Source organism: Dendropsophus ebraccatus, chromosome 5, assembly GCF_027789765.1.
Source record: "Dendropsophus ebraccatus isolate aDenEbr1 chromosome 5, aDenEbr1.pat, whole genome shotgun sequence".
Taxonomy (NCBI): Eukaryota; Metazoa; Chordata; class Amphibia; order Anura; family Hylidae; genus Dendropsophus; species Dendropsophus ebraccatus.
In genome coordinates this window covers 8075760-8091806 of record NC_091458.1, presented here as the reverse complement: position 1 = coordinate 8091806, position 16047 = coordinate 8075760, and the positions used below count along the sequence as shown (strand labels likewise).

The window sequence follows — 16047 nt, the reverse complement described above, 5'->3', positions numbered from 1 at the left end:
GTTATCATGTGTTATATACAGGAGCCCCCCGTGTTATCATGTGTTATATACAGGAGCCCCCCATGTTATATACAGGAGCCCCCCCCCCCCTGTGTTATCTTGTGTTATATACAGGAGCCCCCCCCCCCATGTTATCATGTGTTATATACAGGAGCCCCCCCCCCCGGTGTTATCTTGTGTTATATACAGGAGCCCCCCGTGTTATCATGTGTTATATACAGGAGCCCGCCGTGTTATATACAGGAGCCCCCGTGTTATATACAGGAGCCCCCCGTGTTATTGTGTGTTATATACAGGAGCCCCCCGTGTTATTGTGTGTTATATACAGGAGCCCCCCCCCCCCGTGTTATCATGTGTTATATACAGGAGCCCCCCGTGTTATCATGTGTTATATACAGGAGCCCCCCCCCCGCCCCCCCCCGTGTTATCATGTGTTATATACAGGAGCCCCCCGTGTTATGTGTTATATACAGGAGCCCCCCGTGTTATATACAGGAGCCCCCCGTGTTATAGGGGCAGGTTTTTTCATGTCATTGTAGTGATGTCTCTGAGAGGTTAAAGAGGCAGTGTCGCAATTTTTTATATATATATATCTCACTCAACAGGGGTTGTGATAACAATCATTTTTGCAATATACTCTTTACTTTCTTTTACCTCTTTTATATTTAAATCAACACTAAACATTTGTCCACTAGATGTCTCCCTTCCTGGCAAAACTGCAGCCCATGCTTCCTCCACGTCTTTTCTCAGAAAAGACACACACACACACACAGAAGCAGTAAGCAGCCATGTGGAGACAGGAAGTGGCAGCCCACACACACAGGAGCAGTAAGCAGCCATGTGGAGACAGGAAGTGGCAGCCCACACACACAGAAGCAGTAAGCAGCCATGTGGAGACAGGAAGTGGCAGCCCACACACACAGAAGCAGTAAGCAGCCATGTGGAGACAGGCAAATAAGGTAGGGCGTTCCTTCATCCAGGAATCACACATTAGGGGAGTGAACCTTCAGCCGACCACATGACTCATTCACAAAAGTTGCTAAAGGAATACAAGGATTCTTATAGGAACATATGCTCAGTACACATAAAACAAATCAGTTTTGTAGTTTAACCCAAATGGGAACCTTCTATTCATAGTAAGGATCCAGTAAGCGCCTCTCTTTCTTAAAAGATGGACCCAATCTCCTCCTCCTCCTCCAATCGCCGTGCCCGCTAATACAGTAATCAGATGCAGCTGTCAAACATGACAGCTGCATCCGATTACCGGACGCAGCACTTCCCTGGTGTCTAGTGGGGAGATCGCCTCTCCGGGATGTTATCCCGGAGGAGCGATCTCCGTAACTGAAGCCGGCCGGGGACCGCTCCAAGATGGCGCCGTCCCCGGCTCGGCACTCGTTTACTTCCGGCTGCAGCAGCCGGAATTAAACGAGTGCCTATCTTATGGATCTCTGCAGCATATCTATGCTGCAGAGATCTCTGAGAGATCAAAGCACTTATACTAGAAGTTCCCCAGTGGGGGAATAACCCTAACCCCAGGGGAAATAACCCTAACCACAGGGGGAATAACCCTAACCCCAGGGGGGCTTCTAGTATAAGTGTAAAAGTAAAAAAAAAAGTGTCATTATTAGTAAAAAAGCCCCCTTCCCTAATAAAAGTCTGAATCACCCCCCTTTTCCCAGGTTATAAATAAAAGTAAATAAATAAATAAACATGTTTGCTATCGCCGCGTGCGTAATCGCCCGAACTATTAATTAATCACATTCCTGATCTCGCACGGTAAACGGCGTCAGCGCAAAAAAATCCCAAAGTGCAAAATTGCGCATTTTTGGTCGCATCAAATCCAGAAAAATTGTAATAAAAAGCGATCAAAAAGTCGTATATGCGCAATCAAGGTACCGATAGAAAGAACATATGATGGCACAAAAAATGACACCTGACACAGCTCCATAGACCAAAGGATAAAAGCGCTATAAGCATGGGAATGGAGCGATTTTAAGTGACGTATATTTGTTGACAACGGTTTGAATTTTTTACAGGCCATCAGATACAATATAAGTTATACAAGTTATATATCGTTTTAATCGTAACAACTTGAGGAACATATATAACAAGTCAGTTTTACCCCAGGGCGAATGGCGTAAAAGCACATTTCCCCCAAATAAACAAAATGCGTTGTTTTTTTTCAATTTCACCACACTTTACATTTTTTTCTGGTTTCGCAGTGTACTTTATGCAAAAATTCAGCCTGTCATTGCAAAGTACAATTAGTGACGCAAAAAATAAGGGTTCATGTGGGTTTCTAGGAAGAAAAATGCAAGTGCTATGGCCTTTTAAACACAAGGAGGAAAAAACGAAAACGCAAAAATCGAAATTGGCCCGGTCCTTAAGGGGTTTAAAGACCCCTAATTTCCCATAGAAAATAATGGCCCATTGGAAATAATGACCACACTCTAAACGCTGACAGCCAATCAGAGCACATATGCAAATAGCAGAAATATAGCAGCCAATAGGAACTCTAAGGTCTTGTCAGGCAATGCATCATAACATCCACACAGTCACATGTCCACTATTGGCCAATAGAAGATGTAGAAGATGGAAGGTCCTTAATGATTTTGTCTCACTGACATGAGTAAGATTGTCATGGTAACCGAGCAATGATCTTTACCATTATAAGTACTCATGTCGCTCTTGAAGGGAACCGGCTCGCTCTTAAAGAGGGATCTGGGGTGATGCAATGTAAAATAGGGCAAGATGTTAATAAGATACTTTTACAAAAAGAGGCACGCTGGATTCTAGCTACGAATGCTCAGGGTCCAAGCGGATTAAATGATAGAATAGACCTCAGCGTGTTTCTTTAACATAGAGTACATCACATGTTGTTTTTAAATGTTTTGTTACGCCCCCTCATCTACGTCAGTAAGCGTATAACTCACCTGTGTACGTGAATGAGGTAGCGACGTCTGACAGAAGCGCCGGCAGGGCGCGAAGCAGCTGTCACGTCTCTTGTGATCCAAGTGTACTGGCCTTCCTACCACCCGATTATACATGGATTACTTTTAAACCATGATGAACGAATAAAGAAGAATATATTTTACTGGGTGAGTGCGCCCTTGTATTTCTCACTGGGTGTGTTATGCTATGAACTTTGGCTATTGAGAGCAGCACCATGATCCCCAGGTCCACCACGCTAAACCCACTGTGCACTCCAATCCTCCACTTCCTTCTTTCAGTGTTTTTAGTGCAGGCGCTGTGACTTTCTTTGTATCTACATGAAATAAAGTTTTACATTACATTACACATTTCCATACCCCATATACCAATCCCCGTATAAAGATGGCCCCCAGGGTGTTTTCGGCGTCGGACGCATACGCTATTATTGCCTCCGACACCGAAACAGCCAGTGAGGATGAATAGGGGGATCCTTTTTTCATCCTCATCATCCAGTGACGTGTCTGGGGGTAGCGTAGCGTACGCTGCCCCCCAGACACGTCTTTTCTGCCAGTACCGTCCCAATAAGAGATGACGGTATGGTGTGAAATTCTACAAACTCTGAGAGTACCTCAGGGTACACTTACAGATTTAGGGTACGTGCACACTGCGGAATGGTGAAGGATAACCCTTTGTGCATTCCGCAGCTGGCACCCCCCTGCGCACTGATGCGGGCGCGTCTCCGTCTCACCCGTGTCATAGACTCCATTCTATGCACGGGCGGATTCCGTTGTCCGTCAACGTGTTCATTCTTTGGACGGACGACAGAATCCGCCCGTGCATAGAATGGAGTGTGACATGGGTGGAGACGCGCGCCCGCATCAGTTTGCCAATTGGTGCCAGCTGCGGAATGCACAAAGGGTTATCATTCGCCATTCCGCAGTGTGCATGTACCCTTACAGTGTATGAGGGAAGGGACATCTGAATCCCGCCACAGATGCCTCCCCCCATCCTCTGAGTTAGTGGGAAGATCGTCCAGTAACTGATCTTCCCACTGCTGGATAAAGGTTACCACCTGTACGGGGATAACTTTTAATATGATACTTTTTAATATGATACTACAATAAAAATTCTACTTTTTATGGAGCTGCGGAACTTTTTTATTTTGGACTTCCAAGATGTAGCAGAGCTGAGTTTGCCAGAAGCTTGTACAGTGACATCTGCATGTCTGTATGAATAGTGCAGCTGAGATTATTTTATATTATTGGTGATACTAATTATATATTGGTTACATCTGGCACTGAAGGAGTTACCTGTCATTCTCAGCTCTGCTACATCTAAACAAGATAGCTCCGCGCTTCCTCTCTCCCTCTCTCCCATCCAATGCAAGGGTGCCAGCAGCTCGGGTTACCCCTGTACGACTATGGCAGGGCGCCCCAGCTGCAGCTAATCTCCTGCTTCTATATGATAGTCTATATGGATTATAACTTAGATGCAGAGCTGGGAAGCCTTACTGCAGTCAGGCAGGGGTTAACACAAAATTACTATATGGTGTTTGGCAGAGTGCTATGTAGTCTATAGAGTATGTAGCCTCTGTACTACTCCATATAGTAATCCTGCCCATACTAGGCCTGCTGTGAGGGCAGATGACATCACTTCCTGTACCTGCCCATACTAGGCCTGCTGTGAGGGCAGTTGACATCACTTCCTGTACCTGCCCATACTAGGCCTGCTGTGAGGGCAGATGACATCACTTCCTGTACCTGCCCATACTAGGCCTGCTGTGAGGGCAGATGACATCACTTCCTGTACACGCCCATACTAGGCAGCTGTGAGGGCAGATGACATCACTTCCTGTGCCTGCCCATTCTAGGCAGCTGTGAGAGCAGATGACATCACTTCCTGTACCTGCCCATACTAGTCAGCTGTGAGGGCAGATGACATCACTTCCTGTACATGCCCATACTAGGCAGCTGTGCGGGCAGATGACATCACTTCCTGTACAAGGCTGCATGGAGTAATTTTTTTTCACACTTGATGACTTGTACACTTCAAATATCAATTGTTTCATATCACTGGGTGAAAGTAGAACAATTCCCAGGTTAGTAGGAGGAGACCCCAATAGTCTACAGTCCAGTCTCTGTGGAATATTGACCCCCCCCTTCCCCCACCACACATACATTAGGGGGTCAGTAGATTATATACTTAAAAACAAAAGTAAAAAAACTTCCAATCTGCGCTTTCTGATTGACACCAATCCCCACCACGTATCCTGGTACCGTACTATACACTGATGATCCAACTCTACTTCACCTGATATACTGCTGGTAATGTACTATACACTGATGATCCAACTCTACTTCACCTGATATACTGCTGGTAATGTACTATACACTGATGATCCAACTCTACTTCACCTGATATACTGCTGGTAATGTACTATACACTGATGATCCAACTCTACTCCACCTGTTATACTGCTGGTAATGTACTATACACTGATGATCCAACTCTACTCCACCTGTTATACTGCTGGTAATGTACTATACACTGATGATCCAACTCTACTCCACCTGATATACTGCTGGTTATGTCCACTCTTCACCGTTATACAGGGAATAAGGATGATACTACCATAACCGCAGCCCTAACCGGACGTCCAGGGATAGTCTTATGGGGGGCTCCTCCACAGGGGATTCCAGTTGTTCGTGAAATCCATGAATAAATCCAAAACAGTGTGGGCGGTGCGTTCCAGGCAGTGAAGTGTCGGTGTAGTATAACGGGACGTCACAATGAGCGGATAACAAAAATGTTCAGGTTCAGACGAGAAAATCCATCTTCTCCAAATGCTGGGACTGAATACCGAGTGTTTGTTTCTCCAATGTTTTCTCATCACTGATTGTGACGTCAAACATATGGATGCTGGAGAGGGACAGAAGACCTGAACCTGTTTTGGGAGATCTCTGCTTCCTTTTCCGTCTGTCCGTCTCCTCTTTCCGCTTTCCTTATATACATTCCCCGTGCAGAAGAAACTCACAAAGATGCAAATGTTTTGGCATTAAGGGCTCATTCACACTGAGTAATTCTGGTGGAGCTCGTGCCGCGGACTCCGCTTGAAGTTCTGCTTGTCCTATTCATTGAATATAATGCCTCTTGCACCCTCCGCTGTCTGCCAAATGTATTGACTTGTCCTCTTCAGTTGCATTTTATTACTTCAATAACGCCACAAACGCAGTTACTGAGACGTCCAGTGTGTTTATCCTTAAAGTGTCTATATAAGGGGGGGCCTATGTCCTCCTTCTATATTGTGCTCATGCTCCCCCATCCTTACACTCCCAGCTCTCTCTTCTGCGTATAACAAGTTTATTGCACGGACATGTAATAGAATAGGTCTCCCCTTATGTCTGACACGTTATATATCCTTCCCCTTTCTGTATGACTCCATTATTGCCGACCATCTTTTACAAGGAAAGAAACCGTCTTTATAATTTCCCAGAATGTGGGATTTATTTGGCTCCTCGCCTCCTGCTCTCCCCTGTATTGTAGGGAATATAAAACTACACAAAGATAATTCCACACACAGGAACTCAATATTACAGCATAATAAATAACCCAGAGCTCAGTACCATACCAATATACATGTATAGCGCCCCCCCCCCCCCCCCCCCCATTAGCCGGGTATCCTAGATCCCTCTATCTAACACCATACAGCACAGCTCAGTACCATACCAATATACATGTATAGCGCCCCTGCCCCCCATTAGCCGGGTATCCTAGATCCCTCTATCTAACACCATACAGCACAGCTCAGTACCATACCAATATACATGTATAGCGCCCCCCCCCCCCCATTAGCCGGGTATCCTAGAACCCTCTATCTAACACCATACAGCACAGCTCAGTACCATACCAATATACATGTATAGCGCCCCCCCCCCCCATTAGCCGGGTATCCTAGATCCCCTCTATCTAACACCATACAGCACAGCTCAGTACCATACCAATATACATGTATAGCGCCCCCCCCCCCATTAGCCGGGTATCCTAGATCCCCTCTATCTAACACCATACAGCACAGCTCAGTACCATACCAATATACATGTATAGCGCCCCCCCCCCCCCCATTAGTCAGGTATCCTAGATCCCTCTATCTAACACCATACAGCACAGCTCAGTACCATACCAATATACATGTATAGCGCCCCTTCCCCCCCCTTATTAGCCGGGTATCCTAGATCCCTCTATCTAACACCATACAGCACAGCTCAGTACCATACCAATATACATGTATAGCGCCCCCCCATTAGCCGGGTATCCTAGATCCCTCTATCTAACACCATACAGCACAGCTGCCCCCGGGGGTACCTGTACGCAGACAGAACAGGTAATATTATGGCTTTACATCCTCTGGTATATCACTGGACGGGCACCTGTGCTGTATGACAGGAGAGAACTGGGAGTGTTAACCCTTTCCTATGGTTTATCTTTGTATAATGTTCCTTATGTCGGATCTTTCTTGTGTTCTAGAAATACCAGAGTCTAGAAGATGATAGAAGAACATTGGCCCGGACGTTACTACAGGATATGTATGACAGAGGAAGAGAAGCTGTGATAGCATTGTGGGTCAGTCTATACGTCTTACAGAAGAATCATGGCTCCCTTAACCTGCACGCTGTACTGAAGGAACTCCGTCATACAGGTAACATTGTGGATGAGACGTCAGCATGGAATAGGGGTTGTCATTACTTACATAGAACACAATAATAAGATCTCCCCTCTGGATCTGGAGCTGATTCCCATTTACCTGCTGCAGAGAAAACTTCCTACAGATCTGACCAACGCACCAGAACATGTTTCTCAGGGGTGAAGCTATAGGGATGGCAGAGGTCGCAGTACTGACTGGGCCACAAACCTTGGGGGTGCTGCTATGTGTCAGGGTGCTACACACATACTCCGGACTCTGGCTAACATCATTGTGTACAACGGTGGTTAAAAGGGAAAAGAAATTGGGAACATTGAGCTTGATGTAACCAGATGGTTGTGAATGGATATGGAGTCTGACCAGTGGCTGATGATGTAGCCCATAGCTCCTGGGCTCTAATGTATGTACATTATTATTCTTCATGCAGCAGTGATGGCGGCTATACAGGGAATCCCTCACATCTCTATTCTCTTATTAGGTGACTCTCTGGTGGAGCAAATCATACTGGATAAAGATGGGCACCAACTTACCCCAAAGCTGATAGGTAAGTGTACATTATATAACCGTATTATCATCACAGTGCTAGAAAGAGCTTTGGTGGTGGACGGATCGGCACATGCAGGTCTGTGGGGTGTAATCACTGCTGGAAGGGGCAAAATAATAGAACTTGTCAGCAAGGGACATGATCAGTATTTCACCAGCAGCCATTTACAGAGCAGGATTAAGCGGCTTCAGGCGGATGTAATGCCCAGGAAGGCGGATGTAATGCCCAGGAAGGCGGATGTAATGCCCAGGAAGGCGGATGTAATGCCCAGGAAGGCGGATGTAATGCCCAGGAAGGCGGATGTAATGCCCAGGAAGGCGGATGTAATGCCCAGGAAGGCGGATGTAATGCCCAGGAAGGCAAGCACCTCTCGTAGCCAGTGACAGGCGTCTGGGAAAGCTCTGCTGCAGAGTGACTTCTTTCACAGGGAGAAAACCATTTACCATAGACGTTAGTTTCTCTAATTTATCTGCTGGAAGTGTAAAGACCATCTGTAGAGAATCTATTTCTATACCTAGGAAGGAAAGCAAAGTAGTTGGACCTTCTGTTTTGTCTGCTGCAATGGGAACCCCAAACCTCTCCATGAAAAACAAAAAGGTAGAGTAGAAATTGACAAATGTTTCCATCACCTGGAGCCACAAACAGGAAGTCGTTGAGGTGTTGTATGATGGCATTACTACCAGCTTTATACCATACCACCAATTCAAGGAATGAACTGAACAATTCAAAATAGTGGCATGATATGGAGCAGCCCATCGGCAAGCAGGTGTTATAATAAATTGTGCCATCCAATTGGAAACCTAGAAGATGATAACATTCCGGGTGGACTGGGAGAAGTCTAAAAGCGGATCATATGTCCGACTTTGCTAGAAGGGCTCCCGGACCTGCAGCTCTTAACATGGTGACCGCCCTGTGAAAAGAGACATAGGAAATGGTGGCATCCTCTTTTGAGATTATATTGTTAATTGAACTGCCTTTCGGATGCGATAGATGATGAATTAGCCTAAATTCACTGGATTCTTTTTTTGGACTACACGTAATGAGCATGGGTCTCCAAACTGCGGCCCCCCAGCTGTTGTTATACTTCATTTCCCATCATGCCAGGACAGCCAAATCCAAAGCTTTACCCATCTGGGCATGATGGGAATTGTGGTTTTGCATCAGCTGGAGGGCCGGAGTTTGGAGACCCATGCCAAATGGGAATATTCTGGGATTAGAAAATGAAGGGTAGTTAAAGGGGCCTTCTATTCTACCCAATGCTACTTCTTGTTCAAATTTTTCTTTCAATACTTGTGGGTGCAGCTTGGCTGACTTTAAGTTGTCTGACCATGTAGACGATAAAGATAGGTTAAAGGGTATAAAAAAAAAAGTCATCTGAAAATCCTTCCAATACCAAATTGACTGCTTGCCTATTGGGATACCTATTTTGCCATGGGCGCATCTCGTCCACGCTCACTTGGGTTCTGTCCTTCGGCTGCAGGTACCTGTCTACCTGGTTTGGTGACTCTGGTTGCAGCTTGCAGGCCTTCACGTGTGTGGAGCATTTATGCTTAAATTTGCCGAGGCCAAAGAATCTGCAGTTGTTTTCGTTTAATAACCAACACGTGTTTGGTCTTCTAATGGCCCCTGCTCCTGAAGTAGCATGTGAGGCAGCGGCCCTTGACTGAAAGGCGGGTATCTTTGTGACATCATTAATCTGAGCCATACATCTGTAGCTTTTACACCCCAGCTTATTTCTGACTAGAGTGCCAGGCTGCAACTAAACTCTTCTCGTACTTCCACCTCGCACTTCCTACCTCCACCACAACCCCTGGCAGTCCCTGTACACCTTCCTTAGTCAGATCCTTGTCCACAATTATGACCTCTGCTGTTCCTGACCTGTGAGCGGTGTATAGCATTTGCATAGCAAATCAGACAGGACGAGAGCCGTCTATTGGCTTCTATGCACTGGGAGCTGCCATAAAGCATCAGTGTATGTGTCGTGTAGGGGACATTACACAAATACTATTACAAATAGCTGGGCCTGGAGCAGCACATTAGGATTATTTAAAAGAAAAAAAAAAATTTTACACTTTTTTTAAACTTTATTTTTAATTATTTTTTTATAATCAATTCTTTTTTTTCAATATTTATGTATGATGAAACAACATTGAGCAGTATAAAATCTTATAATCAGGAACACGCAGGTCCCTGCATAAACTATTTTGATATGTGATGCTCAAACAGTAAATATTATATATACTGTATTTTTAACTTTTATGCCGAAAAACACTTGAACAGACATTGTACTGAAAGTTATTAAGTGACCACAAATTATATAGGAAAATAACAAATATAATAACAAGTACAGCTTAACATTGACGGAACTTAAAGGGGTTATCCAGTGCTACAAAAACATGGCCACTATCTTTCAGAGACAACACGACTCTTGTCTCCAGTTCGGGTGCTGTTTGCAATTAAGTTCCATTCACTTCAATGGAACGGAGCAGCAAAACCCGCCCAAGCTGGAGACAAGAGTGGGGCTGTCTCTGGAAGAAAGTGGCCATGTTTTTGTAGTGCTGGATAATCCCTTTAATTGTAGGGTAAGTGTGTAGAAAATACAATTGCTTTGTCACCCTCTGTTTTTTTTAGATCATATGAATAGAGATGAAGAGGGAGAATGAAGCTGAACTTATATTGTCGTGGGGGTAGTTAGAGATCTCTTCTAGAAAGTGTTCCACAGCTCCCATAGAATCTTTTATTGTTTCACTGTAACAGAAATATAAAAAAAAACAACACATTTCTAAAGTGGTAATAACAGTCCTTTCCCTTACGTCCCATTGGCATCACAACATATGGGGTAAATTCGCCCCTGCGAGCCCCTCGGATGAAGGAATATTTAATGAAAAAATAACAATTACATTTTAATCCCCTCCTCCATGAGGTATAAATAGGCTCCACCTCCCCCTAGACCTCAGTCTTTTTTTACTTCGTTGCTGTTAGCCCTAGGGGACTTTGTCCCTCCTCCGTTTTTATGCTTTGTTAACCTGTTGCATTCAGGTTTTCTCTCCAGGTAATGATTGCTGGGATGCCACTGGAGCCGGTGTCCAGGTAGTATCCTGATATTTGCTTCTGCAGGTCTTAGCTTTTAAGTTTTTCTTACCTAGTGCGTCTTGGAACGCACTCTGCATGTCACCCGAGCCGCTGGCTTTTCTTCCAGTCGCGTTCGACTGTGGAACGCATCAGCGCTGCGTGCGTCTCAGCACTGCGGCGTCGGCGTCATGTCACTTTCGGGGCCGGCAGCGGCGCGCGCTCTCTGCATGCCGGATTAGCTGTGTGTTCAAGGCAGAAGGTAAGCTGTTGCTACCTCTAGGTCTGGCTGTCTTCCTCTGGAAGGATTTTCTGTGGCTCATTTGGATCTAATAGAAAACATCTGAGTGCAAAGTGCTGTGATCTCTCTTCTATATACTTAAAAGTAAGTGTTGCTGCCACCTAGTGTCTCTTTCCGAAATCACTCTAGCCAGGCTAGTGGTTTATATGTATTGTAATACATTGATTATTTGCAGATGACTGAAATGGAGACCAGTCCTGCTGCTGGCAAAAGACCTTCTAAGGAAGCACTTCATGTGCCGAGTGTGAGACTCCTCTACCTGACGGCTATGGATACCGTAGGAGGATCATTTTTTCCAGATAAGATTCATCCTTTCTTTCATAAAAATATTTATGAATGCCTAAAAATATTTATAATGCCTAAGTACGCTGTCCTTCATGCAGACCTAAACCTATGAGGAGCCTGATGTTCAGGGTGTAGTTGTATGGGTCAAGGACTATGTGCAAAAGACTTTAGCGGCTAATGAGATTCGCCGCCCGTGTCCTAAGATAAAGACCAAATGGAGTATTTTTCTCTCTACTCCCAGCCTTTGAGTATATTACTTTATGGCTGTAGGATTATGGTCATTTTCAGTTTTACTGTGATTGATGAAGTTAAGTCATCATCTTCTTCTGAAACCTCTTCTACTTCTGAAGATGAGAAAGAATTATTCAGGGGGTATTTCACAGCTGATAGAATTTACAAGCTCTGCTAAGCTGTGCAAGCTGAAATACACCCTGAGGAAATAGAAGAGGATAGGATTGGTCCTCCTCAAAAGAGCCTAGGGCTTTTTCTGTGGGTAAGACTTCATTGTCTATGTTACAGGCGGAATGGAAGGAACTGGAAAAGGCTCCGGGCTTGAGCAAGAGGTTTAAGACCTTATATGTTCTCAAGGAAGAACAATGTAAGGACTGGATTGAGCCTCCAAAGGTGGACCCGGCCATAGCCAAACTGTCGAAATGTACTGTGCTGCCTGCGGAGGACGGATCCAATCTTAAGGATCCGATGGATAGAAGGGTGGAGGTAGCCCTCAAGAGATCATATACGGCAGCGGCAGCCCAAGGGGCAGTCTCCATTTCTTCTTTGAGGTTTCTAGAAGCCTAAGAAGATGGCTGACCAAGGTCCAGGAAAATTTGGAAGGTAGAGCTAGCAGGGACAAGGGCCTTCGCTCCTTAAAAAAGGTCATTATGGCCATTGACTTCCTCTGCGATGATGCATCTCAGGGAACCAGGTTAGCGTAAAAAAACTAGTACGCTCTCAACCGCTGCCGAAGGGCGCTATGGTAAAACCCTGGGTTGGAGATGCTAACTCCAGAATTCAGCTCTGTAATATGGAGTTCCAGCCAGGTAGGCTGTTTGGCTCTGAGCTGGATAAATTAATGGAGGAATTGTCTGACAAGGAGGGGAAGTCCCTACCATTGTCCTATAAGAGCGGTGATTCCTTTCGCAGAGCAAAATCTCCTCAGCGAGGCAAAGGGAGATACCAGTACAGAGGTCGAGGAAGAAACTATTCCAGAAGAGGTTCCGGGAAGCAGCAGAATAAGGACACCAACAAGAAACCAGACTTCTGACGCAGAAGCTGTCCAGTGGGAACACGTCTGAGTTTGTTTCTCCCTGCCTGGAAAGAATTAAGAAAAGATCACTGGGTGTTAAATATTATTCAAAATGGTTATGTCCTTCATTTATCATCTCTTCCTCCTCCAAGATTTCTTCTGTCAAGAAATCTTAAGCCAGAAAGACACTTAGTCCTAGAGACAGAAATTCTTTACCTCCTTTCCATTGAGGCTCTAGAGGATGTTCCTCTATCTGAGATCGGTCAGGGAGTTTACTCCCCAGTGTTACTAGTGCTGAAGCCATCCGGAAATTGGAGGCTTATTATAGATTTGCGATATCTCAACAGGTGCATCATAAAGAAGACGTTCCACATGGAGAACATAAGATCGGTAAAATCTATCCTCCAGGAGGGAGATTTTATGGTCACCATAGATCTACCGGATGCATATCTTCATGTACCGATTCTGAAGGCTCACAGGAGAGCCTTCGCCATCCAAATCCAGGGGAAGGTAAGACACTTACAATTCAAAGTCCTTCCATCCGGAATACCTCCGCACCCTTTGTTTTCACAAAGGTAGTGTCACCATGATGGTTCGCTTCCGTTTACAGGGGATAAAGTTATCCCTTACCTGGACGATTGGTTGATTATGACTCAGACTCAGGATCTTCTGAGAGTTCAGTTGAACTATGTCCAGGACATACTTCAACAATAAGGTTGGCTTATCAACATAGAGAAATCAGACTTGGGGATCTTGGAGTCAACAGGAATCCGCTCTGCCCTCCAACGTGAGGGAGCTCAGAGCGATTTACCTAGCTCTTCTTCATTTTTCTCCTCCTATTTTACAGAGAGCAGTCAGAATCCGGATGAACGACATGACCTGTGTGGCGTACCTAAACAGGGAGGTACCAAATCCCCTTCTCTCCTCAGGGAAGTAGAGAAGATTTTTCTGTTGGGCAGAAACCAGAATAACCAGACTCTCTGCGATTCATATCAGGGGTGTCGACAATATATTGGCGGATTGAGTCGAGGCCTGACATTACCGGGGGAATGGTCTCTCTCAAGGAGAGTGTTCATTCAGTTAACCCAGAGGTGGGGGCTTTCTCAGAGAGACCTCATGGCATCAGCAAGCAATGCCAAACTGAGGAATTTCTGTTCCCTTTACAGGGCAGACAATCCCACGGTAGTGGACTCAATGACAATACCATGGACATACCAGCTGGCGTATATCTTTCCTCCCATAGCCATGATTCCCAGAGTTTGACTAAGATCAGTTTAGATCAGTCGTCAGTAATAATAATAACTCCCTTCTGGCCGAAGGGGTCATGGTTCACCCTGCCCATGAATATGAGCAGAGGGGAATTTTGGAGATTACCTCTGCATCCGGATCTAATATTCCAGGGTCAACATCTGTGCAGGAATCTTTCCAGCCTCAGCTTGACAGCTCGGAGACTGAGAGGACCGTATTGGACTCTAGTTTTTCTGAGAAGGTATAGTATACTCTTACTCACGCTCGTTGTAGCACTACAAATAAATCTTATGCACGTATTTGGAAGATTTTCAAGATTGGTGTGCAAGCAGGAGTATTGATGGACTTAAACCTTCTACTCCACAGTCATTGGAGTTTTTACAGGAAGGCTTCTATAAAGGATTAAAACCTAGTTCCATCAAGGTGCAGATAGCAGCCCTCTCTGCACACCTAAACTCATGTTTCTTTGAGATCTTGGAGGTAAAGAATTTTGTTAAGGCTAGACTAGGCCTAACCTGGTAAAGTAGGTAGACCCATGGGACTTATCCTTTGTGTTGAGACGCCTGTGTCTTCCTCCCTTAAGCCTTGGGAGGAAGTAGACTTCAAGTTAACATTGAAAGTTTCTCTTTTACTAGCCATTACCTCTGCTAAGAGAGTTGGAGAACTTCAAGCCCTTGGCTCCGCACCTCCATACGTGATTTTTTCCCAAGACAAAGTTATCCTTAGGTTCCTTCCAGGATTCCTGCCTATGGTGGCTTCATTTGCCAACATCAACCAGCCAATAGTATTGCCTGTATTTTCTCCTACTGGATCATCTAAAGAAGACTTGGATCTTTCTTTATTGGACATATCCAGAGCTATCAAGATCTATCTACATAGAGTAGGTGATTTTCGTAAAGACAAGAATTTCTTTATCCCTTTCGCAGGAAAGAACAAGGGGAGGAAGGCTTCAAAACCTTCAATATTCAGATGGATCTGTGACTCCATTGCCTTATGTTACTCCTCTGCTGATCTGGATCCACCAGAATTTACCAGGGCTCACTCTACTAGAGCTGTGGCCTCCACTTGGGCAGAGCGTGCCGCTGTGCCACTTGAGGACATATGCCAGGCAGCTACCTGGTCGTCTTTTACTACCTTTGTGAGATATTTCAGGCTGGATACTTCTTTCTTGTCAAGAACAACCTTTGCAACATCTGTTCTTAATGCGGACGTAATAAAAAACCCGCCCATTGGGGATAATGCTTGCTAATTCCCCATATGTTGTGATGCCAATGGGACGTAAGGGAAGCTAAAATTATTATGTTAATTTGTTTTCCCTAAGACCCATTGGCATCACAAGACTCCCTCCCTGTGTTTTATGTTTCTTTATAATTAGACTGAGGTCTAGGGGGAGGTGGAGCCTATTTATACCTCATGGAGGAGGGGATTAAAATTTAATTGTTATTTTTTCATTAAATATTCCTTCGTCCCAGGGGCTCGCAGGGGCGAATTTACCCCATATGTTGTGATGCCAATGGGTCTTAGGGAAAACAAATTAACATAATAATTTTAGCTTTGTCACAGTGCAGCAGCAGCTATAGCAGGTTAGGCTAACTTCTTATAGCCAGCAAAGTTGGTGAGGAAGCTGCAGGGGATGATGATGATAAGTCTGGCCTGTCAGCTGCTGCGCGGAGCATCCTGTGAGGTTGGATGACCTCTGACCCCTAGCCCTCTTCTGCCGGGAC

At 45.1% G+C, this 16047-nt stretch overlaps 1 protein-coding gene across 6 annotated transcripts in view; it reads left to right on the top strand.

The window, feature by feature from the left end:
- Window positions 1-16047, top strand: part of LOC138792246 (NACHT, LRR and PYD domains-containing protein 12-like) — a 258306-nt gene that overhangs the window by 97363 nt on the left and 144896 nt on the right. For all 6 annotated transcript variants that reach the window (XM_069969446.1, XM_069969440.1, XM_069969443.1 and 3 more), the window contains 2 exons: window positions 7456-7627; window positions 8109-8174. In XM_069969446.1, coding sequence (XP_069825547.1) covers window positions 7456-7627; window positions 8109-8174 — 238 coding nt within the window. The remainder of the gene's footprint in view (window positions 1-7455; window positions 7628-8108; window positions 8175-16047) is intronic.